This window comes from Petaurus breviceps, unplaced genomic scaffold (assembly GCF_028583685.1).
Source record: "Petaurus breviceps papuanus isolate PSGF00001 unplaced genomic scaffold, PetGlider_PUasm1.0 187, whole genome shotgun sequence".
Taxonomy (NCBI): Eukaryota; Metazoa; Chordata; class Mammalia; order Diprotodontia; family Petauridae; genus Petaurus; species Petaurus breviceps.
The window spans coordinates 14,375,187-14,402,839 of record NW_027185799.1 but is presented as its reverse complement, the minus strand read 5'-3'; the positions used below and the strand labels follow the sequence as shown (position 1 = coordinate 14,402,839).

Below are 27,653 nucleotides of genomic sequence, written 5' to 3'. Positions count from 1 at the left end.
AAATCTATGTTACAGTTCTCTAAAGGGAGCAAAGTATAGTTAGATTACAAAAAAAAAAATTAAGTATCTGTTTGATGTAGCCTGGGAGCTTTTTGTTTACTGGCTGACAAATCTCATGCTTATGTTTATCATCTCATTTGTATTGTTTTAATGTGTTGGTTGATAATCTTCTTGGGTGTTAAAATATTTTATGAATTTGTTGCTTAAAAATGGAAGAGTTTATTTAGTTACATCTTGTCAATTAGATCATACAAAATAATTATATTAGTTGCAATTAGTTAGCAGAATAATGATCAGATTGTTCAAAGTAAGGAAAAGTTACATAACATAGATTGTGAGTTTTAAGTTTGCATTCACACGTTTTGGTTTTTATTGGCCTGAGAGTCAAGTCATTAGGTCAACAAACATTTATTAAGTTCCTGCTACATACCAAGCATTGTGCTGAGCACTATGTATAGGTGATACAACCATTAACTTCCAGTTTTAGAAGGTTTCCCTCCACTCACCCCCTTTTTTTGGGGAGGGATGAAGAAAATGAATTGTCTTTTTTATGCCCTTTGTGGTTGTTCAAGCATCACAAAAAAGTTACCATGGAAATAATCACATTTCTGTAAATAGGAAATATTTCTAGGACTTTCCCAGTGAGATAAGGTAACTAGTATTGTTAGTAGTTTATGAAACTCTTCTGAGGCCCAGGTCTGGAAGCTGCAAAGTAACCAGGAACATGTTACCCACGGCGAATTGTTATTTGGGAGGATGAATGTCACATGATCCTCAGCGCAGTTGAAAAGTCGACTCAGCAGGCTTTGGCTTAGTAATGCGCTTTGTTGTGAAACAGTGCCAGAGACAGCAGTGGGGAGACCAAGGGGGTGGTTGCAAAGAAAGCAAAAAGAGCAGTCTGACAGAAAGAAGAATGAACTGTCAAAGAAAATAAATCACAAGCAGTGAAGGACCAACTGATGACCTGCCACAAGCCTTCCCAGTAGGACTGCATGTGACTGACCCTGAAATTGTCATATGGAGCCAGAGACCCACTGAATACCTTCAACATGTGTAGAATGAGCAGTCATCTCTATCCTTATTTTTCCTTATTGATGCCACTGCTTTTGGCTCTTTGGTCTTAAAATTTTTAATAATTAAAGTATTTACAGTGGAAGTGAAAAAAAATAAAGATTTGTGGCATCTAATAAAGTTTTATGAAAATATCACTGAGATTTTAAACTTGAGTACCTTCTCTCCTTTTTTTATAATTTAAACTTATGACAGGGTCTACATAAGCTAAGTAAATTACAATTTTGAGATTGAATTAAAAAATTAAAATAGATGCTCTGATATAACCTCTGGTTATACAATAAAATATTTAATAGTTAACTTTTTATGTTATTGTTTGTAAAATTTTTTAAAAATTACTTTTATTTCTTTTTTATTAGCTAAACTGCCTACAAAAGACTTCTGAAAAAACATTTAGGGAACTTGATTCTACCAAACAGGAGATGGAATGTCAAAAGAAAAGTCTAAAGGTATAGTTGTTTAGAATACTATTTTTCCCTTTTGGAAATAGAGTTTTTTATTTTGCTATCACATTTAATAGTAACCTTCATATTGAATGCTTTTGGATTTTAAGATAACCCCAAATTTCATCTTTATGAAAAAGTTTGTATTAGAACAGTGACAATTTTACCTTCAAATATTTTATTTAATATATTTTATGTATCTTATATAAGCTACTCTTAGTTTAACATTTTTCAAAATTCATATTGTTCAGCCAAAGATTTAAAAATGGTATTTTATCATTCTTCATATATATTGTTTTGGAATTGTTTTTATGTTCCTGGGAAATATATGTTTATGATCAAATTAAATCTAGTTTATAAAAGTTAAATATAATGCCATAAATTCCAAAAAAGACAAAGGATAAAATTTGAAATGTAGTGTTATTCTTAAAATAATTTGATACAAAAAGAATGGAAACTTTTAACTTGGAATACATTTTGATCATTTTGGGAAAGAAAATTGCTTTTCATGTCTTTTCTGGTTAGGAGAGCTGAGAATCACTAATTTAAACAGCTTTGTAATTTGACATAATGACATTTAAAACTTTTAAGTTTCTTAGCTCGTACTTTATTGTGCCAAGACAAAATTCAACTTAAAACTCCTGAGTGTCCACTTTTTGTGTAATTTTTATTGTATTAGTTTATGGACACATGGTAGTATTTTTAAAAAAAGTTTTAACATGTAAATATCACAAGTACATGAAAAGGTTGGTTAAAAGAGCTAAAATTTCTCATCTAAAGCACTTGTGTTAATAGTGAATCATAAATGCACTTTTCTTATTACTAAAGGCTTTATTGGAAGATGGACATCTTATTAATAAGTAGTAGTATTACTTAGTGTAAATGTTAAAACATTTCAATTTTCAGATTTGCAAGTAAAACATTTCCATCAAAACATAAATGGCAACAAAATAATTAGGAATTTAGTAAAGAAAAAGCTTTCATATAGGTTTTTTAACCTGTACCTCAGACTGCTAATTTAGCATATATATTATATATTTTATCATATATATTACAACTGAGGTAATTATATTTGATGATATTGGACTAGTAGCTCTCTGAAAGAAAAAAAGTTCTAATAGAAAACTTTGAGAATGAAAGGAAGCAAATAAGATGCCAGAGTAATTTTGAATCACATCATTTGTTAGTAAAATCTTTAGGATCTGTGTTAATTTCACCTCAAGCTATCTTTCTGGTTTAGCTCAAGTACTTTCTTTCCCCTCCCCATTCCCCTGGGGAAAAAATTATGTACTTCACTATGCTTATTGAGAAGTCACCTGCTCAAATGTTTTATCAGATAAACTTACTAGCCACTTTTGTGTGTGTGTGTGTGTGTCTTTGACAGGAAGCACAAGATAAATTGGTTAATGTCAATCAGGAGTTAAATCACCTGCGAACTAAGTATGCAGACAGAGAATCTATAATAGGCACTTTAAAAGTGGAACTCCAAAATGTTCTACACTGTTGGGAGAAAGAGAAAATGCGAGTAGCACAGTCTGAAAATGAAATCCAGAAGCTTTCCCAGGCTTTCCATAAGGATATTGAGGTATTACTAGAGACAAAAGCACTGTCAGAAAAGGTCTTCATCTAATCTTGTTTTATACATTTACATACATCAGAATGGCTACTTTTGGTCATCTGTGAATTATTTCCAAAGATAAATTTATGCTATATATTTTGAAATATGCATATTACATCCCTAAAATTGGTTACTCCTTTGTCATACTATTTTACAAGGTGAGATATTCGCAGTTTCATTCTATCGATCAGTTAACAAGCATTTATTAAGCAAGGAACTATGCTAAGGCAGTGAGGATACAAATACAAATGCAACATTCCCTACACTGAAGGTGTTTACCATGCCAAGTAGATTGGCTCTAAAATGTACTTCTCTGGTACCTTGTATGCTGATTATAGATTTCCATTTTAATAATCTTAAAATTTTATGATCTCAAAGTACTAATTATTAGACTAGTTAAATCTCAGAAATCTATGAAACACCAGTCATTAAGGCCTTCTTCATTTTCAAATTTTAACTCACAGCATGGTAGTTCACATATACTGTTTGTTCTGTCCTCTCTACTCCCACTGCTGCTATTCTGTTTCAGGCTCTTTCTCTTCTCAGTTAAAATATTTCATTAATTTTCTAACTTGTTTTCCTAGCTGGAGTCTCTCCCTTCTTCAGTCTATCCTTTGTACCATTATCTTCCTAATGGATTGTTGTGATCCTGCTGCTGCTTTTCTCAGCAAACTTCAGTATTGACTTTCTGTTGGCTACTGAATAAAATATGAACTGCTGATCCTGTCATTCAAGGCTGTTTCTATACATTTTAATATACATGAACCCTTAAATCATGCTTCTTTGTATATGTTTTACATTTCTGGACATGCTTGATTATTATCTATTTGCTATTATTGTCCTACTTTTGCTTACTTATCTTCTATGTCTGAAATGTTTCTTTTTTCCTTCCTTCCTACCCTGCCTCCTATTCCTATTCCCAGTCAGTGGCATAGTGTGAAAGAATGCTAGCCCTGGAGTCAGGAAGACCTGGTCCAAATTTGGATTCCAGTACTTTGTAACTGTGTGACTTAGGGCAAGTCACTTAAACCCTGTCTGCTTCAGGTTCCTCAGTTGTAAAGTGGGAGTAATAATAGCACCACCTCCCAGGGTTGTTATGAGGATCAAATGAGATAATATTTGCAAAGTACTAAGCATAGTACCTGACACATAGTTGATACCATATAAATAATAGCTATTATTATTATTGTTATTTTGCTTGGACCTCTTCTGGCATATTACATCTTTTTTTTAATCAAAGTTATTTGTATACTTATCCTTCTCCTAAATTAGATTGTCTGTTCCCTTAGAGTAGGATTTCTGTCCTGTTTATATTACCACTGCTTAAAGCACAATGTCTTACAAATAGTAGGTGTTTAACATATTTGTTGAATTAAATTAATTCATACTGTAGCAAAACATGTTTATCTCATAGGAAAATTCTTTGTTAACCAAGTAAATTGTCTTATATTTTATTTTGACTTGAGGTATACAACTAGTCTAGCTAGCAAGGAACTAACTTATCTGAATTGTTCTGCATATTGAGCTCATTACTCTAACAAACATGAACAATAATGCCAACTGAGTGAAATAGAAACATTCTTTCCATCATTTTTACAGTCTGGGATTTAAATTGTGTCCACATGAAGCAGTTGGAATTGTTCTACACATCAGATAATGATTAAAGTAAAGGAAACTAGAAGCCTGACTGTATTGTAAAGTCAGCATGTCTACAGCATTGTGGTTGGGTTCAACATGTGTGAATTGATTTTGGGTCTTGGGATTTCTTTTTCATGCCAAATGGATGATTATCATGCCTGGTTTATCATAGCCCAAGCAAAAAGATTACAATGGCAACACAATTGTTAACACTGAAAAAGTTCTTGATCACTTGATGATATGTTTAGGGAACTTTTTTTTAATGCCTGTATACTACATTGAATAATTTATTTTGAATAAGATCTTTGACCAGTTCAGCAGTTGAATACTAACCTATCAAATTAACAACTCAGAGTACGTTTATAAACTTTCTCTTGATTTCTGAACCTAGGTTTTGGTTTTAAGGCCATGTTCAATTTTCTTTTTTTTAAAGTACTCCGTTTAGAAAAGGTACTTTGCTATGTATGCTGCATAGCGTAAGTATAAAGTACGTCATTTAAATAAGTTAAGGGAAAATTTCTTAAGTAAGTCCTATGATTTCCCTTGTGATAAAGTATCATTTTAATAAATTTCTCATAAGAGTTTTTTTATAGCAATTTCTTGAAAGATAATCTTATTAGATTGTGTTCTATATATGAAAACTTTATACTCTAGCTTTACTCTAAGCTTATTTTCAGAGTCTATGCCTTGGGTCAGATTCCAAAAATAAATGTGTCTGCTTCATGTTAAATTCTTCTCTTAAGTGAGTGGTGTTTTTTTTTTTTTTCAATTTCCCTATGCCTTTGAATAGATCACTTTTGTTTCATGTTTCTAATATGCCTTTTTGGATATTTTATCTTGTGCATTTTATCTATCACATTGTTTTTCTGATGGGAAATGAGTTATACTATCCCTTTGTAACAATGAAAAAAATGCTATGTACTTTTTATATGTTTAATGCTAGGACAGAAGAGCATATATTTGGGGAAAAATACAATGGGCTTATCTATCTTATAACCCTCATTTCACTGGTTGATAAACTTAAGGGGCTTGGAATAGATTGCCTATAAAATGCCTAAAACCTGAGAGCTGGAAAGAAAAGAAGAAATTAGAGCAATATGTGTACATGGGAAATGCTGAAATTATTTAAATTCTTTTAAAAATATAGTAACATTCTAAATTACACTTTGGATTAAATAACATACCTTTCTTGTAAGAAACTTAAAATATGTATATTACAGTTATAAATATTTAAGAATTACAATTTACAAATAGTTTACTTTATTCTGTGTATTTTCTTTTCTTAGAATGTGAAAATAATTTCATTAAAACTATTGCATTTTGAAATTCTGTTTTATGATCTTGTTCAGGCTTTGGAAGTATATGTACATTTGAATTCCTACAATGTTTATATACTGAAGTTAATTTTTTTGCTTTCCTCACAGGAGAAACTAACCTTCCTTCATACTTTATATCAGCACTTGGTAGCAGGCTGTGTGCTTATAAAACAACCAGAAGGCATGCTGGATAAATTCTCTTGGTCTGAGCTTTGTGCAGTCTTGCAGGAGAATGTTGATGCCCTGATCTTAGACCTCAACAGGGCTAATGAGAAGGTAACTGTCCTCAGGCACCAGATACCTCTATTAAATTCAGTGACATTTGTCCACATCACAGTATCATTAAGAAAGGCTGACATTCATCTTATTTCAAAAAGAATTTGGATGTTAATAATTCAATACCATTAATTATGGCTTGTCTACAACTCAGTTTGATGCCATTGCTGTGGGCATGTAAATGTGACTGAAGTCTGTATGAAGTCTCTAAGCTCCACTTTCTGTGCAGGACATGCTAATACTACTAGCCAGTATTAGCCACAGGGACCTAATTAAAAGAAAATAAATTAATCTTACTGATGAAGCAATTCAAAGGACTTAGTCATTTACTCTAATAAACCAACACTTTATCTTAGCATAAAACAGAAGCAAGCTATAGTTACCTAAAAATATAATCTTAAAATAATTGATTTGGTAAAAATGAGGTATTATTATTTTATAAATAAATTTTAAATAATTACATGCTTATAACATGTTTTCTAAAAGGTAATGATATTCTTAATTATAAAATCTATGGTTCATAATGTAGTAAATATTTTTGAGAGGTAAGAACAGTAGACATTTATGATTACTTTACTATTTCATAAGACTTAAACTTTTAGTCTTTCCAAAGGAAACACATTCAAAATCCTTCTTTAGGTTATAATAAATTAAACTGGCTTAGTGGACATGTTGCTGTTAAAGATATTGGTTCATTTTCTGGCTCTATTAAACTAGCTGGTCAAAACTATGTTCATGTGGTCTAGGAGAAGGATTCCAGATCTTGGCTGTACTGACATTTGCTCTTGAGGGATAGGAAGAGAAAAACGGTTCCATAAGTTTCTCATCTGTTGGAGACATGAAACAATTTCTTGGCCCAATGTCAGGAGTTCCTTACTATTGATAATTTTGGCTCTGATCCTATTAGTAGGGTCACTAGAATGTTCTAGGAATGATGATAGTAGGAAGGTTAGGGACAGCATGAATGATACTTATGATTTTGAATGAGTTATAAAAGCATTTTCTATTTGATCAGAAATTTTTAACAATGCTGAACTTGATTAACTATTGGAATTATATTTAATCCTATTATGATTGTACAGACTTTTTCAGTGTGCTCCAGTTATTATTATAACTTCTAAATTTCATTAGTTAATACACAAAAGGATATGTGAAAAAGAAAGGGCCTTTCCTCAAAGCTTCTTATTTGTATACTCAAACCAGTATGAAACATTTTATTTCATTGTATGCAAATTCATTGTATATAGAATTGGAGAGATTTTCTTAAATGGAGATTCTTGCTTGCCCTTTAAGGGGAGCTGTATAGCTTCTCACTTAATTTTTTTGCTTTATATCATCTCTTGAATATCTTTGTTGAAATATATCTTAAATATAAAAATTTATTTGGAGAAAAAAGGAGTGATCATATTAATAGTATAACTTATATGATATCAATACTGAACTAAATGCTTTTATTTCTAGATAAAATATACAGTATAAACTTATCTCAGCTTCTCTCTTAATGTGTTAATTTGTGTCTGGCTTAGTTTTTTTTATTATCATTTAGAAAGAAAATGAAAATGAGAAAAAACATTGTGAATTGGAAAAAATGATTTGACCTTATTTCTTGTGTCTATTATATAACCACATAGATAACTCATCTAGAATATATTTGTAAAAACAAGACTGATACTCTGAGGGAGCTTCAGCAGACCCAGGAAGATACTTTTAATAAAGTGGCAGAACAGATTAAAGCACAGGAGAGCTCTTGGCAGAAACAAAAGAAGGATTTGGAGCAGCACTATACTGAGCTCCTCTGGGAGATTCAGATGAAGGCACAGGTATGCTACTTCTTCCAGAGTGCTGAAAAATGTTTGTATTTTTCCTACACCCTGCATCCTACTTTGGAACCAAAATAGAATTCTAATAAAATTAAAACTAGTTGGTAATTATATATACACATATGTACATACATATATATATACATACATACACCCACATATAAATACATGCACAAGCATATACATATTTGTGTGTGTGTATGTGTGTGTGTGTATTCTTAATTGTGGCTTTCTTTAGGAAATGAATGGATGTCTGATAGTAGGAAGGTTAGGGACAGCATGAATGATACTTGTGATTTTGAATGAGTATAAAACCATTTTCTATTCGATCAGAAATTTTTAACAGTGCTGACCTTGATTAACTATTGGAGCACAGTCCAAAAATGCATTATTTAATTGGATCCTGAAATATTTCTCTTCATAATTAAATTTTTCGTGAGTTTAAAAGTATAAAATAAAATATCAGAATCATTCTAAAATTGTCCATAGTCATAGAGTAATAGTTTCTTTTTTCAGTATTAATTTCATTTGTGAAGAGTGTATCTTTTACTAACATTTTAATTTATTTTAAGCTAACATTTGGTATATGATTTCTGTGCTTCAATAATCTCCTTATTGGTGTTATGTAAGGAATATGTTATCTGTTTTTAGGTCCTATACCAAAATAATTGAATGGGAAATGAGTTATGTCTTTTCAGTTGATTTAGAGTATGCAGAATCAAACTTGAAGCCAATTATTTTACTGTACTTTTCCTTATATGAATTGAACATTTATGAAATTGTTATTTTAAGACCCCCTCTTGATCAACAATATTATAATGGAAATACAGACTTTTCCATATTTAACTCAATAGACTTATAGATTTAACTTGGTTGTGGAGTTATCTTTGGCCAGAACTATGGATGTTGTTTATTGTTTTCTGTGATTAAGTCAGTACTTGCAATGGATCCTGGACCCTTGCCTGAATGAGGGCCACAAGTAGAAATAATCCCTCTGGTACTCAGATAGTGAAGGTAGAAGCCTCTCCAAGGGATTAGATTTGGAAGCCTCATTGCTCTGGAACCTATTGTAATGTGTGATGATTGTTCCCAATATGCCCTGTTTTTATCTTGGCTCTGCAACATCTTTTTCCCCTTAGGAAAACCGCTTAACTTCTTTGGTTAAAGATCTGACATTTCTATAAAATGTGAGAGTTGAACTAGATAACTTTTGTGATAGGAGCAAGATTCTAATCCTTCTGAACCTCTGCAAATTAAATTCCTTTTTCCTTAAAAGGCCTTGAAACTATTCTCAAGACATGGCTTAGGTGACCAAAGACTGGAGTGATTGAAATTACTTCTGGGTCACCTGAGTAAAAATCTCTCTAAACCTGCCTCTGGCTGGAAGATCAACTTAGAAGCAGGGGAACATCACTCAGCTGAATCAGTTTGTGTCCTTGATGCATATTCTTGTTCAGTATCTTCCCTTGCTTTGACCAAGTAAATTTCCTTTCGTCAACTGTTGAATTTTATGGAGTGTTGAACTGTCATACTTATTTTATCTTATTTCATTCTAATATCAAACCTGAATTACCAGAGGAAGTAGATGTGTCAAATCTAGCCCATAATAATCTTTAAGGTCACTTCCAACTCTAATTGTGTGATAATGTAACATGGTGCCAAAACCAGTTTGCTGTTATATATGCCAAGTAGTGCAACAGAAACATTAATTAGACTTACACTTCTCAATGCTAGTAATCAAACTTTTTCAGTCATATGCATACAAACGTCAGTTTCTACTTTCTATTAAACAATACTAACTTTAACCCCACTAGGAATGAACCACCAACCTGATGGTTCTTAGGACTTTCTAGTAAGTACATCTCTAACTGGTCCTCAGTGACAAAAGTTCCTCGTTGTGCAGTCACAGGCCACGTGTTTCCCTCCATCTCATTTAGTCAGTTAGTACTGCCCTTAAGCAGATACTTGAGTCTTCTCAAGTGGGGAATGGTGAATGCAGGAGCTACCTTGGTTATGACCCAAGGTCAAGCTGAAGACTGGGAGTTGTGTTGGGTTTATTATAGTTATTGTTATGGGTGTTAGCTGGTTGCACCCAAGTTCTGATTGTTGGTCAGAGACCTAATTTGTTTAGTAATTAATTTGATTTATACCTGATAACTAATGATAAGATTGCTTACTAAATTTTTGCATGTGGGGATTCTAGTTGTATACATTATATATATATATAATATAATATATTTACATTTAACTTATATATTTGTATATTATATTTTCATATATTATTTTATCAGTTTTACACAAACACACTCATATTATTTATAAATCTAAACCAGACATATACTTATTTTAATACTTGAAAAGCAAGTTGTAAAAAACAAATATTGAAACACATTACCACAAAATGATGGTCTAATGTGAAATGACGTCAATTATATCAAGGCAATAAACAACTTCACTACAAATACTATTATCCTGATTGTAACCTCTGATCACCCAGGTAGTTAGATGTGTTAGCATTTATTTTTTCATCACTAGTTCTAGATGACCTTAGGTTGGAGTTTGCTCACCTACATCAGAGGCTGTACCTTTTCTATTTGATGCCAGTGAACCATCTAAGAAAACACTCCAGAGTCTATTAGACAGAAAGTCTAGACATGGTTGTTATATCTTTAGGATCTTAAAGGGGAAGAATAATACATGGGGTGAGGAAGGAATGGAAAACATGATTAGGGAAAATTATCTTGCATAATCTGTGTAACAAGTAGAAACTGACAAAAAATGAGGAAGAAATAGGGGATATGGTTAATACTTGAACCTTACCCTCATCTAAACTGGTTAGAGGAGGAAAGAATATACATACCCAGTTGAGTAAAGAAATATACTTAATTCAACAGTAAAAGAAAAGGGAATTAGAAAGATGGTTGATTAAGGGAAAAACCGTGTTTCCCCGATAATAAGACACTGTCTTATTAATTTTTTTGGACAGAAAAACACCAGAGGGCTTATTTTCAGGGGAGGGCTTATTTTAATGAACATTGACAGCAATTTTAATAAACAGGTAAATGTGAACAAAAAAATGTACCTTTATTCAATAATGAATTCAATAAAGAACACTCACTGTTGCAGCTCTGATTGGATGCGGCTCAGAGCGCGGCGTGCGTTTCATCGTGGGGGGGGAAACGGTGCATACAGAGGGTACCGTAATGTAGCATGTAGCGCAGGGGATCACCTTCACTACAGTAGCAATCTCAATAGGGCTTATTTTAGAGGAATCTTACACAGTAAGGGGAGGGCTTATTTTCGGGATAGGTCTTATTATCGGGGAAACACAGAATTAGTCCTAGGAAAAACAAACTCTTAACTAAACTTACTGTACTGTGTTAAAATATTTATACTCTCTTTGAGGTAACAAATAATAGGAATCTTAGGGGGTGTGAATTAATTGTGGAATGGCTGAACAGGTTATGGTATATAAATGTGATGGAATACTCTAAGAAGTTATGAAATGTATAGTTTCAGAAAAATCTGAGAAAATCCTATGAACCAAGAGAACAATTATACACTAACAGCAATATTAAAACAACATAATAACAAACAACTCTGAAAGACAGGAACTCTGATCAGTATAATCACCAATCACAATTTATGAGGATTAATGATGAAATGTGCTACTCACCTTCTGAAAGATAGGTAAAAGAATAAGAGTACTGAATGAGACATATGTGTATGTATATATGGGTGTGTATGTATATATGTGTGTAGATGCTACCCATCTACACATATTTAGATACATACCACATATTACCATATGCTTATCTGTAAAACGTACGTTTCTATAGAAATATTTTATACCATACAAATATGTATGCACAAGTGCACACAGGTAGATGTGTATATGCATACCTACACACATACAGATATATGTACACATACTTGTACATACACACTAAACATACACATACATATATGCATATATGAATGAATGAATAACGGTGGTGGTAATAATAATTAATAATAGCTATAATTTATATAGCACTTACCATGGGCCAGACAGTGTGCTAAGTGCTTTATAATTATTATCTCTCAAGTGCTTTATAATTATTATCTCTCATTTGATCTTCCCAATAATCCTGGGAAGTAGATATTATTATTCCCATTTTTTCTTATTTACAAAAAGAGGGAGTTCATCAGGTCACAAATACATATTAAAGACTTGTCTTGTGCAGACTAATATGCTAGGCACAAGGTGGAGGGTGGTGGGTGAAATACAAAGATATATAATAAGGAGAGAATCTGTAAATGAGAAAGGGAGAGTTCACAAAAGACAAAATTATTTCAATTACATGAAATTGAGAGACTTGCAGAAATAAAGTCAAAGTAGCTATGATAATAAGGGAAATAGATTAGGAAAAAGTCTTTTAAACTATTTTTTTTCTAATAAGGGTCTGATATCTGAAATATGCATGGAATTAACACAGATATATATGATCAGAAGCTGTTACCTTATGGAAAGGTAATGAGAAAATATGAATAGTTTTAAAAAAGAATTGCAAACTATTAACAACCATATGAAAGATTGTTTCTCATTATTAATAATGACTAAATTGTAAATAAGCCCAACTATGAAATCCTTCTTCCTTCCACTTCTGAAATTACAAGATAACAAAAGATGGAAAAAGTTGTTCAGTAATTTTTTCAATTGTGTCTAGCTCTTCATGACCCCTTTTGGGGTTTTCTTGGTAGGAATACTGGAGCGCTTTGACATTTCTTCTCCATCTCGTTTTATAGACGAGGAAATTGAGGCAAATAGAGTTAAGTTATTGGCCCAGGGTCACAAAGCTAGTAAATGTCTAAAGCCAGATTTTAATTCAGGAAGATGAGCCTTCTTGACTGCAGGCCTAGTACTCTCTACACTACACCACCTAGCTATCCCACTATAGAAAGATAGGTATACTAATATAGTATTACAAAAACTGTGAACTGGTTCAGCAGTTCTATAAAGCGGTGTGTAAGCATGGTAATAAAGTGAATGAAATATCAATATTTTCTGGCCTAGACTCACATATACTTTAGGCATGTACATCAAGCAAGTCAAAGATAGAAATGAGTCTCACATCTACCAAACTATTAATAATGGCATTTTATATGCATAAAATTGGAAACAGCAAGTCCTCATTTATTAGGAAATATCTAAAAATATTGTGGCATATGGATTATTGTAATGTAACCAAGCTGTAGAAGTCAGTGAATTTGATGAATTCAGAGAACCCTGGTAAAGTAAACATAATTGGGAAAATACTATATGTAATGAATAAAACCGTATAAATTAAAAGAGCAAAAAAGGGAAATGGAACCCTATATTATTATAGTGGCCAAGCATGGCACTATGGAAGAGCTAAGAAGATATATCCCCTTCATTGCAGAGATGGGGGACTATTTATGTGGGCATCATGTTTTATGAAAGACATTGATAAAATTAGAGAGAAACCAGACAGACCCTTAGGATCTGTTGAAGAACCTGGCTATGTTTACCTTGGAAAAAGGAAGAATGGTGTGGAGGAGGGGAAGATAAGGGACAGAGATCTGATGACATAATAGCTGTTATTTAGATATTTGATGGAGTGTCATGTGAACGAGGAATTGTACTTGTTCTTTTTGGCCTAAGAGAGTGAAATCAGGAATAGTGGGGGGAAGTTGAAAAGAGGTAAATACAGGTTAGAAGCTGGAAAAACCTGATAATAGAGGTATCCAAAAATGGAATGTGTTGCCTCAGGAAATTGTGTTTTCCCTTTCCTTGGAGCCCTTTAAGCAGAGACTTGTTAAGTATGGAGAGAGAGTCTTGGATGTATGTTTATGGGTGTTCAGGGAGCACAAGTACCTTTGGTGAGAGGGCTTGCCAAGGCTGTTTCAGGTTTGCTCATCCCTCTTTGGTGTTCATTTGATTCACCCAACTCTCAATTCTGTCTCCAAGAAACTGTTGCAAGTATAGCAGCCACATCCTGGTAAAACCGTCTTCACCGATGAGTTAAACCAGGTTGAGGTTAACCAACAGACCTCAAATCTGTCAGTTAATTATGGGGATGTCTATTCCCAGTTTGCGAATATATCCCTCAGTGGAATGGGCAGATGAGAACAATTTCTTCCAATGGCAATGAAGGTGGCTGAAGCAGGTGCTGTTAAGTGCATAGAGGTTAATCAGATATCAGAGATGCCAAGGTCATCTACTATAGCCTGGGCCATCTCTGGTCATCTTGACTTGTTCTGCACTGGATTTCAGTGACTCTGAAGGAGAGAGTAAGGCTGACAACTTTGGACTATGCTGCCTCACTTAAATCTAGTTCATGCAAAAGTCAAGACATCACCCCATGATATCATTGGTCCTCTTTGAAAACAAAGGATGAACAACAACTATACACACACACACACACACACACACACACACACACACATACACACATATAATATAAAACCAAAATATTTTATTTATTGAATTTTATAGGATGAAATTTTGAAAAGAAAAATTGAATTACTAAAGTTTTTCAAAGAAAAAGAAGAGATGTGAAAATTTCCTGGAAGTGCAATGCATTTTAGGCAATATCCTCTTAGGTAATAGACTTTAATGATCAACAGATTATTAGGTTAAGCTGGTAGTCACATTTATGTTTTTAAACTCATGATATATTTATTGAATTGATTTCTTTAAGGGCAATAAGAACTTTCCTTAAGTTCTTTTTTTTTTTTGTAAATTTTTATATCGTAAACTTAAACACAAAATGGAAAAAACAAAACAAAACAAAATATTGCCATGTACACAGCAGACCATAAAAGAGGATTCAATATAAAACAATAAAACTGTTTTGGCAAGTATATGTTCAGATATTTTATACTGTCTAGATATTTTAAATGGTCTAAAACAATATTGGATAACATTGCAGACACATAGTGTAGTTTCTCTGTTTTTCAATTTTTGTTAAATCTGTTCTAACTTTAACTTTGTCAGAGATCATGTTTACTCTTGCTGCTTTTTTTTACATACTAAATTCTACTCCTGCCCTTTATTTTATCTTTGTATGTATATCTCATTTTTATAATGTTTCTTGAGAACAACATACCATTGAATTCAAATTCTTAATCTTCTATTTCTGTTTTATGGATAAATTCATCCCATTCACATTCTAAGCTACAATTACTTTGTGTGTATTTTCCTCCTTCCTATTTTTTCTCACTATCCTTCTCATCCTGTTTACCCTATCCCTCCTCACTTGTAAAGCCAATCACAAGCAGCTTTCCAGAGGACTGCTGCTGTGAACAGCTTTCAAAGTTCAGATTACATAGTATACTGAGCTCTCTATTTATTCAATAACAAATCAGAGCAAAACCTTTATAGAAGATCAAGATACAGTATTCACAATGTTACAACTTATCACAGAAAATCAAAATACAGCATTCACCATGTTACAACTCAACAACTTATCACTAAAATGGCCACATAGTTTTCACCAAAGTGATCATATAGTTTTAAACAAAGTACATTCATTTAGTCAATAACAAAATCCTTAATTCAATCACAAAATACAAAAGTCAAAGTTCTCTACCCCTAGGTCACTGTAAATCACAATCTTCTCAGCTATTACACAGTATCCAAGTAAAGTCTTCTTTCAGCTTGACTTGAGGCTGGCTCTCAGCTTCCATGGTTCCTCTTCCATGGTCCCAGCTCCAAGTGTCACCTGGGTTCAAAGACAGGCAGCTCCCAGTTCCTTGTTGAGCTCCTTGTCCAGTTCTTCATCCAGTTCTTGCTCCATAGTGAAGTTCACAGTATCCAGACCACCTCAAGTCCTTCACAGTTCCTGTTTCTTGGAAGACAACGGCTTTACAAAGTCACAATAATATTCATCCACATTGCCAGCACCATCATCAATTCACTATCTGCCTGTGAAATCAACTGAGACCCACCAACAGAGTCTGAGAACTCAACACAAACCAGCAACATAAAAATCAACACAGACCCACAAACAAGGTCCAAGAGGTTAGCACAAATCATCATCATAGAAATCAACACAGATGGAGTGGCTAGGTGGCACAGTGAATGGAGCACTGGCCCTGGAGTCAGGAGGACCTGAGTTCAAATATTGCTTCAGACATTTAACACTTACTAACCTTGTGACCTTGGGCAAGTCACTTAACCCAAATAGCCTTGCCTTCCCTGCTCCAAAAAAAAAAAGAAATTAACACAGACCCATAAACAAGGTCGAAGAGGTCAGCACAAATCATCAGCAAAGTCCCAGGACCTCCAAAACCCTCCTCCTGGACTTCTGTAAACATACAACCAGAAAATCCTCTTTCAGGGCTTCCAGTAAGGTCCCAGGGCTTCTGTAAAAAGTATCTCAAACAGTAGACAAACAGAGAGCTGGGATACCAGAAGTTTTCTCATTCTTGCCTCTGCCACCACAAGGGTCCTCTTCTCAGTTCTTCTGTCTCTAGCCTGGAAATTCTCCTTTTATCTGGTCATTAGCTCCTCCCCTTCCCGTTGCAGGAGTTCATGAGTTTTAGGGTTCACAAGTTGTGGGGTTCACACCTTCTATTTCTTAACAGACTTGATACAAAGCTCAAAAGAAACTTGAACTGAAACAAGATGTTAATTCAATAGCTGGAACAAGGTGTGAACTACTTCTGTGCTTGCCATTGCTCTACCTTGCCCTCCTCTTCTTTAGTCTACCCACCCCTCTAAGGGTCCTTCCCTTTTCTTCTTCCTCTCCCCCATCCTATCCCCTTTCCCTCTTATTTCTTTCTGAATTTAAAAGACTTTTATACCCTTCTAGATATATATATATATATATATATATATATATATATATATATGTTGTTTCCTCTTTACTTTAACTCATTCCTAATGAGAATAAGCTTCCAACATTACCTGCCTTTCCCCCTACTAGCTTCTTCTGAATCAGATTTTCCATTCATGCCTCATTTGTGTGAGATAATTACTCCTTTTTACCTCTCCCTACACAGTTTTATTTTTTTAGAATCATCCCATCATACTCAGCTCAGCCCATTCCTTTCTTTCAAACTACTGAAATAATTATGACAATCATAAGGTACTGCCAATATTTTCACATATATGATATAAACAGTTTGACCTTATTGAGTCCCTTATACTTGTTTTTTAATGTTTACCATATATTTCTCCTAGATGTTATATGTCAATTTTTCCCTTAAATTCTGTGTTTTTTGTCACAAAAGCTTGGAAGTCTTTGAGTTTGATAAATGTCCATTATTTTTTATCCAGGATTATATTTAACTTTGCTAGGTAAGTTCCCCTTGGTTGTAATCCCAGCTCTTTTGCTCAACAGAATATTGAATTCTAAGGCCTACAGTCCTTCGGTATAGTAACTGCTAAATCTTGTTTAATCCTTATTATAGCACCATAATCTTTAAATTTTTTTCTTCTTGTTTGCAATATTTTCTCCTTAACCTGGGACCTTTGAAATTTGCCTATGATATTCCTGTAAGTTTTACTCCTGGGATTCTTTCAGGTAGTGATCAGTGAGTTTTTTCTATTTCTACTTTGCCTTCTTCTTGTAATATTGTATCGATTCTTTTTTTTTTAACCATAATTTTCAGGTAGTCTGACTATTCTTATGTTATTTCTCTTCTATCTGTTCTGCAGATCAGTTGGTTTTCTGATGACATGTTTCACTTTCTCTTCTATTTTTTTTTCATTCTTTTGATTTTGTTTTATGATTTCTTGGTGTCTTAGAATGTCATTAGTTTTTTCTTGCCCAATTCTAGTTTTCAAGGAATTATTTTATTCCAGTGGGTTTTTGATTCTGTTTCCAGTTGGTTGACTTTTCACAATTTTCTTGGATTGTCTTTTTTTTGCCCTAATTTTCCTCCATCTCTCTTATTTGATTTTTAAAGTTCTTTTTAAGTTCTTCCAAGAGCTTTTTTTTTTTTTTTGCTTGGGACCATTTGATGTTTCTCATTGAAAAAAGAGTGACTTTTTAAAGCTCTATTATCTTCCTCTGAATATGAACCCAGATCTTCTCTATCCCCATAGACTATCTATGGTTAGGTTCTTTCTCCTTTGCTTACTCATTTTAATTTATTTTTTGTTTTATTTAATAATTTTTAAGTGGCTATTTATGTAATTAAGTTGTAGTTCTGAGGGATGGGGTATGATGTCCTAAGCCTCAGGTCCTTCTTACTCTTATTTTTTGAGATCTGTCTCAAGGCCCAACTTGGGGCTCTCCTCTCCTTAGCTCAGGTTGGGCCCCCAGACACAATGTCTCACAAATGATCTTGCTCCCTGCTCTCCCTCTTGTGGCTGCAAAATACAGCTGTCCTACCTGCCATAGAATTGAAACCAGGGACTCTGTTCTCCTGCAAGTCCCCATAGCCAACAGTCTCCCTGTCCCATACTACTGCACTCACCACGTGTGTGTTAGCTCTTTCTCCTGGCAGCCACAACCTTGAATGCATCTGGTCAGCACAGCTGTGCTTGGCATCCCTTGACAGTAGAAGGTCCTTTAATCTTCTCAGCAGTCAGATCCCCTCCTTGTTTACCCCCTCCCCCACTGTCTGCAAGATGAAAGTTTGTAAAGCTGAAGCTGCCTCTTTATCCAGCGGCCCCCCTTTCCTGGGGTCTTCTCAGATTGTCTTAGGAGGACAACTTCTTTACCCTATGTTTGTTTCTGCTGCTCTGAGGCTATGTTCTGACTTTTTTTGTGGTGGAAATTTGGAGAGCTGAAAGTTTTCTAACCTACTCTGCTATTTTACCAGAATCCTTTCCAGTTAACTTCCTTAAAATAATATGTTAAAATTTGCTGCATGTTTGCTTCAAGGAAAAAATAAAGGGTAAACACTGACATAATTAATCACTCAAAAACACTATTTTTATATTCTAATTGACCCTAATAAAGACAGCAATTATCAACTAAAATACTGTAAATAAATACACAATAAATCAGTGTTTTATTATAGTCATGAATCTACTGATCTGGCCTTTTAAAAATAAATGTCATCTATGTAACAAAAAAATTTTAAAAATTAATTGTATAGCATAGTTGAGTAGAAAGAGTTCTGATCCTAGAGTTACAATTTTGGGTTCACACTAGGACTTTGTTTTTTATTTGCTGTGTGATTTTGAGCAAGTCACTCAGACTCAGTGAGCTTTAGTTACCTTACCTTAAAACAGGTTACTAATACTTGTAGTACCTACCTCCTGAATCAAATGAAATTATGCATGTAAAATATTTTGTAAAAGTTGTTACTGTAAGCCATTAGTGTTATTACATAAATACACATTTCAGAGTTTCTTTTAAAATTTCACTTGTGTTTATTGACCAACCACAATGGGAAGCTGAGGTTAAGAGAAACTTAACTAATTAGGAAGTACTACCAATTGAAATTAATAATAGTCACATTCATAAAGTACTTTACTGTTTACAAACCACTCACCTAGTACCCTAAGTAGTATCAGTATCATTATGACCATTTTATAAATAAAGAAAACTAAGCACAATCAATTTGCCCACAGTCACAGGATTGCTAAATGGCAGAAATCAGAGTACAACCCAGATCAGTTGATGCTTAGCCCGATTCATGGTGTCTTTCAGTGAGAAGTAAAGGAAAAGCAATAGGAAAATAGGTTTAATCTTACTATTTGTGCAAAACTTCTAAGGAATTAATTTAGGAATGAAAGTTTTTGCTTGTACTTTTAGCACTTTGCACTGAAATTGAATATTATACAACCGTTAAATAAAACAAAATCCCATAAAACTTACTATCACTTATTACATATATGTAAAATGCTTTCTAAACCTTAAAGTGATATATATATATATATAAATTTTAGCTATAATTATTATCTCTTTCTTTTTTTTTGTGGGGTTTGGGTAGAAACAGTCTTGAAACAAGTCACTATCTTGCTATTATTCCTTTATATTCAGTGTTCTATAGATTATTTCCCAAGTGTATGCAATATGTACTTTTATGAGTGTAATATTTTACATGTTATAGGATGTAAACTCATTCTCTCTAGTTTTACTGTCATTGGTATACTTCTAGTAGCAGAGAGGATAACAGAGATGAAATATACTTCATCCGGTTCCCACATGATTTGGATCTCTTAGCTAAGTCTCTATACATTGAAAACTTTTAGTTTCTATGGCTTAGATGTCATGAATATTTAGAATGGTGACATATATTAAAATATTATTCTTACGTTTGTATGAATCAAAGTTATATGTGCATTTACAGGTTTTTTGTGAGCAACATTTCTGTCTGTTTTCAGTACAACATATTGGTTGAGATCTCTGCGATATTTTGAGATCTGTATTTGTAATATAGTACTTTAAGGTTTGCAAAGTACTCAACAAATATATTATTCTATCCTCATAAGAACACTGGGAAGAAGGTGTTGTTATCCTTATTTTTACAGATGAAGAAACTTAGGTAGAAAGAGGTTAAGTGACTTGTCAAGGGTCATATATCTAGTAAGTGTCCAGGGCAGGATTTGAACTGAAGTTTTTCTGACTCCAGGTCTAACACTCTGTCCACTGTATTACCTAGCTGCCATATTATATGTCAGTCCATGAAAGTTTCTGATATATTATTCCAGATACCAGGTCATGTCTTACTAGGTATTAAGTAAGTGGTAACTTTTAGCAGCCGGCAGTGACTTGTCTCACAGGCTTTATTATTTTTTTTACAAAGTCTATATTGCTCACTACGTCCACATTCCTTAGGGATAACTCTTGAAGTTTCTGATGGTTGAACTGCCATCAAACACTCTTCTGTTTTCACAAACAGATCATCATGACTTGGTGATTTTTTTTTTTTGTTAACATTTTGTTGGCCAAGTTTTTGAGTCTGTTTCCTTTTAATTCAACTGTTGGATCTTAATTATTTCAGATCCCTTCAAGAATCAAACTATTTAGGTTATGTTTGATAAAATAAATAGCACGTAGTTTTTTGCAGTCCTTTACTATTATTTGGTGAAGTGATGCTTATTTTCTAAAAGTATTTCAATAGGTTTTATACACATCTATAGTGTCTTCTGAATATGCCAGCTCAAAACTCTTCCTTTTAGGCCTTAGGATGGTGAGCCTTATGTTTTGTTAATGTTTTGGGGGTTTTGTTAAGATGCTTCCCAAATCTGTCATGATTCCTTTTGTGTTTCCAGAAGTGTCCGTCATGACTCTCATTGTATTGGTTTTTATTGCTTTAAAGATTTTCTTCTCATTTGGTTTTGATTTCAGAATGTCCATAGGTTTTTTCTTGATATCTTTATCTGTATTGCACCCTATATCGAATATAACTTAAGTATTTGTTCATTCTGCCTTCATCCATTGGATTAATATGATCTCTGGATTCAAGCTTGAAGCCTGTGGTCTTTATATTTTTTTGTGGTACATTAAAATTATATAGTTATTGAGTCCAGATGCATTTTAATATCATTGGAGAAAGATTCCCTGAGATGAAGATAATGTTTAATATGTTTATCGATGTAACATTATTGCTTGATATCATCTATATGTATCAAGTGGTCAATAAGATGTTTCTGGTTGACTAGTTTAGGAACCATATTGCTTCTATTTAGGAGAAATCATAATGAATTTATAGGTAGTTAGAACTATAATGGATTTTAACTGTCTCATGATCTATGTCAATTCTGTCATTTTTGTGTTGGTGTCATGTTTTCAATACTGAGCTGTTTTCCACATAGACATCAGATACTTTATTGTCCCATAATTGATTCTATTTTATATAATATCACAATTGTATAAGTTATGAATGTAGAAGTGAATCAAAATATTTCTGTAAAAAGTGGATAGAGACCTTCCTTTGATCTTATGTGTGTCCCAAGGGAGAGTGGGAAGGGCCAGTCTAGGTGACTTCTGCCTGTGCCGGTGTAAGGCAACTTCCACCTCCTATCACCAGCCTGATCTGTCTGGATGTGGAGATCCTTTGGTGCAAAGAGGAACAATCTTCTCTTTGACCTTAGGTCTTCCATCTCTTACTGTGCTGTCCCTTGAGGGAAGAAGAAGAAAGTTGGTGGGGAGTGAGATTTCCATTTCCCCATATCTCCTCTGACTTCACTACCCTGGGATTTCTCTGGCTGAATTCTCCACTATGCCCCTCACAATAGGTACGTTCTTAACCTCCCCACCCCTCAGCTTTTCAGTTTCCTTTTGTGTGTTTTCTTCTATCCTTAAATAGTAAACTCCTTGAGGGTGGGTAGTACATATTTTTTTTTCTTATTTGTAAACCCAGCAGTTAGCAGGTAGTAGGGGCTTAATAAATGTTTATTGATATATTAGAGAACATAGAGCTTTTGGTGGAAAATGGAGAGTTACCTGGAACATTGTGAAAATTCAGAGCCCTCTCTCTGTAAGGGAAGACTTTGGAAGGAGCTTAGTGCTCCAAATTTCAGCCCTCCAGTCATAGGGTAAGGGTAAGTAGGGAGCTGAGAAGGGCTTGAGTGTCAAAAAACCAAGTCAATTAGCATGGTAATGAAATTTCAAATATTCAGCTCTTCTCACACTCTTCTCACTAGTATGTGTGTGTGTGTTCACATATATACATATATATATATATACACATATATATGTATGTATATTCTCCCTTAAGTACCCTAACCACTCAGTTCCTCCACCTATTCACTTTCTATGGCCTCCATCTCAGCTCAGCCACAAAGATGGTCATACTCTTGATTTTGCCATCACCCACAAATTCACTACTCTGTGTTCAAGAATCCCTCCAAATTCTCCAAATCTGATCATAATCAGTCTTTTTGCCTTTTCCTCTGCCTTCACTTACCAATCCCTACTTTTCATCCAAACTATGACCTTCAGTTCTTTGACATCTTAGTTCTTTCCCAAGCCATACACCTGAATTAGCCACTTTCTTCTTTTATCCTCATTTTGATCCCTTGGTGAATGAATTTAACTCTATATTTACCTCTTCTCTTGAGTCCCTAGCCCATTTGGCATATCACTGATGGTGCCCTGGTAAGCCTCAGCTTTCAGTGACTACCGTCATCCTACCTTCATTTCTACACATGCACTACTGAGTGAAGGTGGAGAAAATTACACAATTGTTTAGATTAGTCCCACTACAAATTTATGTTATGAAACCTTCACTGATGCCTTACTGTTCTTAGGCAATTCTACTGTACTACTCTTATCAGCTCACAATCTGACTCTCCATAGCAATGCTTACAAATCTTTTCATCCCTCCTTAAATCTCCCATGGCTCTCTCCCCCCACCCTCTCAGCTGAGAAACTTACCTCATATTTTACAGAAAAAAATTGAGGTCATTTACCATGAGCTCTCTTTTATCCCTTTTTCTTTATCTCATATCACTCATATTCCTTCCGTGCCCCTGTCTTGTCCTTCCCTCTCTCAGATGAATAGGTGAATGAATCCTTATCAAAGATAACTCCTCTACCTACACAGGTGATCTCATTCTATGCCATCTCCTCTAACAGATTGCCCCCTTGGTCTTCCCCATGCTATAACTTATTTTCGCTTTTTTTTTTTGAGGGAGAAGGTTGGGAATTTGGGGTAAAGTGACTTGCCCAAGGTCACATGGCTAGTTTTTTTGTGTGTGTGTGTTAAGTGTCTGAGGCCAGATTTGAACTTGGGTCTTCCTGACTTCAGGGACAGTTCTCTATTCACTGTGCCACCAAGCCACCCCTTTTGTTTTTTGCTTTTTTAAAAAAAAAATTTTTTTTTGCTATCACTTATTTTCAAGTTCTTCCTTTCTACCAGTTCATTCCCTATTGTCTACAAACATGTCCATATCTCTCCCATCCTAAAAAATTCCTCACGATACTTTTGTCACTACCATTGTCCTAATATCTCTTTTTCCTTTTATAGCTAAACTTGAAAAGTCTATTTACAAAAGGTACCTTTACCTGTTTTTCTCATATTCTCATCTGAAACCCTTAAAATCTGGCTTCTGACCTTATCCCTCTTAAGTTACCAGTGATCTTTAATTGCCAACCCCAGTGAACTTTTCTTAATCCTCACTCTTCTTGACCTCTCTTTAGCCTTTGTATTGTTGATCTTCTTATCCTTTATACTATTTTCTCTCTAGATTTTTGCGACACCATTCTCTCCTTTTTCTCCTACCTATCAGATCAGTCATTTCCAATATTTTTGCTGGATATTCGTGTAGACTATACCCTCTAATGGTAGGCCTACCTGAAGGTTTTCTCCTGGGCCTTCTCCCTCTATACTGTGTCACTTGGTAACCTCATCAGCTCCCCTGGATTTAATTGCCATTCCCATGCTGATGATTCTCAGGTCTTCCTATCCTGCCCTAGCCTTTCTGCTGATCTCTAGTCTCACATATCCAACTTCCTTTCAGACATCTTGAAATGGATGTAGACATTCTAAACTCAAGTTTAGTCTAAAACTAGACTCATTACCTTTCTCACCAAACCTTTGCCCTTCTTAACCTTCCTTCTTACTGTAAAGATATACTCCTCGTCCCCAGGCTCACAACCTAGATGTCATCCTCAACTTCATACTGTCTCTGTCTCTGTCCCTGTCCCTGTCCCTGTCTCTGTCTCTGTCTCTCTCTGTCTCTTTCTGTCTCTGTCTCTCTGTCTCTCTCTCTCTCTCACACACACACACACACACACACACACTCACACACACACTCACATGCACACACACACACACACAATCTAGTCTTTTGCTAAGGCCTGTCAATTTCATGATTTCACCCTTGCAACATCTCTCAAATATGCCCCCTTCTCTCTTCTGACACTGCTACCATTCTAGTGTGGCCCTCATTACGTATCTGGACTGTATCAATAACCTGTGGGCTGGTCAGCCTGGCCCCAAAGTTCTCCTCACTCCAATCCATCCTCCACTTAGCCACCAACGTGATTTTCTTTTCTTTTTTTTTTTTTTTGAGGGCAGTTGGGGTTAAGTGACTTGCCCAATGTCACACAGCTAGTATTTTTGTATGTGTGTGTGTTAAGTATCTTAGGCTGGATTTGAACTTAGGTCCTCCTGACTCGAGGACCGGTACTCTATTCACTGTACTACCTAGCCGCCCCCAACATGATTTTCCTAAAGGACCGGTTCAGTCATGTTACCTACCTATTCAATAAACTCCATTGACACCCTATCTCCTCCACAGGCAAATATAAAATGGTTTGACATTAAAAATCTTTCATAACTAAGCCCCCTCCTACTTTACCAGTTTTTTTTATACTTTGCTCAGACCATGTACTCTTCAATCCAGTGACACTGGCCTCCCTGCTGTTCTCTCAGGTGCAGTCATTTTCTCTGGTGCCCCCTCCCATATCCCCCTCCCTGGCCTGGCCTAGCCCAGATGGTAGTGTCAGAAGAGAAGAGGGTGGAGGAGAGACATTTCAGAGATAGAGTTGAAAGGAATTGGCAATAGATTTTATATGGGGCAGTGAGAGAGTAAAGAGTCAGGGATGAATATTAGGTTGTAGACTTGGGTAACTGGGAGGATTATTATGGTGTCCTTGACAGTAATAGGAACTTTAGGAAGAGGGGAGGGTTTTTTTTTGGTGGGGGGAGATTTTACTTTTAGACATGTTAAGTTTAACATGTCTATAGAGCATCCTATTCAAGATGTCCAAAAGGCAGTTGGTGATGTGGGACTACAGGTCAGCAGAACGGTCAGGGCTAGATGAGTACATTTAGAATCATGTACATAGAGATGATAATTCAGTCCATGGTAATGGGTAACATCACCAAGTGAAATATTATTGAGGAAGAAAAAAAGAGGGCCTAGGACTTGGGGGACACCACTTGGTATGAATAACCTGGATAAAGATACAACAAAGGAGATTGAGAATTGAGATTTAGAGATTAGATAGGGAGGAGATAGGAGAGAGCAATATCACAAAAGAGAGAAAAGAATGTCAAGGAGAACAGGGGCATCAACAATATTAAAGACTGAGGAAGTCAAGAAGGATGAGGGCTGAGAAAAGGCTGTAACATTAAGAGATCACTGTCACTTTGGAGAGAGCTGTTTCAGTTGAACTAAGTTAGATACCAGACTGCAGAGAGTTAGGAAGAGTCAAGGAAAAGGAAGTGTAGGCACCATTTGTAGATGTCACTCTCAAGGAGTCTAACAACAAATGGGAGAAGAGATATAGGATGATGTTGTATTGTTTGCTCTTTGTTTTCAAAGAGGACCATTGACATCAAGGGTGATGACTTGCACATTAATTAGATTTTAAGTGAGGTAGAGGTGCACAAATCATGAGCTTCACTTTCTCTTTCTGAGTCATGGAAGTCCAGTGGCAAGACAGAAGTTAAGATGACTGGTGATGGCCCAGGATCCAGTGCATGACTTTTGGAGTCTTCTATACTTGACCAAATGATAAGCATTTCACAGTGTCTGCTTTAGCTGCCTTCATGGCCATTGAAACACATTGTTCTCATTTGCCCATTCAGCTGAGGAAAGTCTTCACATGCTGGGGATAAACATCCCCATAACTCACTGACAGGTTTGAGGCCTGTTGGTTATGCTCATGCTAGTTTAGATCATCTGTTGAGATGGTTTTATGGGCATGTAGTTGTCCTTGCTACAGCTTCTTGGATCCACAGTTTAGAGATGGGTGAATCAGGGTGTACCAAAGGAGGATGAACAGCCCTGAAAAGGGCTCAGCAAGCCCTCACATTGGAAGTGCTGGTCTTTCCCAAACACCTCATTCACCTTTGTAGGATGATAACTTTCAGGGATTGATGGGTTAGGTTTGTTTTTTTTTGTTTGTTTGTTTTTGTTGATGGGGAGGCAGGGAAAAAGCCAGTAGACAGGGAGAGATTGAAGATTAGTGAGAAAATGGAGGTGATAGAGGGGCAGTCTGCAGTAGTGGGCTAGATTGTGATCCCTTACACATGTAGAAGAGTTTGCCTTGGCAAAGAGAAGGGCCATTTCTTACTATACAGGGCTGTGATAGAGAAAATGGTAGAAGCCATCTGAATACTTGGTCATTACCTCATCAGTACTCACTGTTCCTGTGGTTCCTTTCTCCCCTTAATTGGAGAAGGTAGACTATTTAGACTCTTCAGTCACCCATTTCTTCATTTCACACATGGCTGCATTCCTCTAGACTTCATCAAGGCTCCATGGAACCTCATCATCCTCCAATATCACATCATTTCTGAAACTCATACCTATTAAATACCCCCTGCTCTTACGGCCCTTCTCTCCCTCTGATTGGGAAGGGTAGAGGGTAGACAGTGGAGTGCTCCTGCCAGATCCTTTATTTAAGAAGGATTCCATCTCTTCATTTCCTACCTGCCTGAACTCCTCTGGACTTTATCATTGCCCCCTCCCCCAACCCTCCAAAATGAGTGACTGAAGGGTCTAAATAGTCCCCCCACCCCCCCCGCCCTCCTCTCACTTCTATCAACTACCCGCCCCCATGCGATCACAATCGCGTCTGTGCTGTGGTGTCCTTAGATTCTT

General features: G+C 35.2%; 1 protein-coding gene across 1 annotated transcript in view; it reads left to right on the top strand.

Annotated features, from left to right (window-relative positions):
- CCDC171 (coiled-coil domain containing 171) overlaps positions 1-27,653 on the top strand; it is a 555,758-nt gene that overhangs the window by 249,645 nt on the left and 278,460 nt on the right. Inside the window, exons 14-17 of the mRNA XM_069090675.1 lie at positions 1,431-1,520; positions 2,899-3,099; positions 6,195-6,362; positions 7,994-8,182. Of these exons, the coding sequence (XP_068946776.1) occupies positions 1,431-1,520; positions 2,899-3,099; positions 6,195-6,362; positions 7,994-8,182 (648 nt within the window). The remainder of the gene's footprint in view (positions 1-1,430; positions 1,521-2,898; positions 3,100-6,194; positions 6,363-7,993; positions 8,183-27,653) is intronic.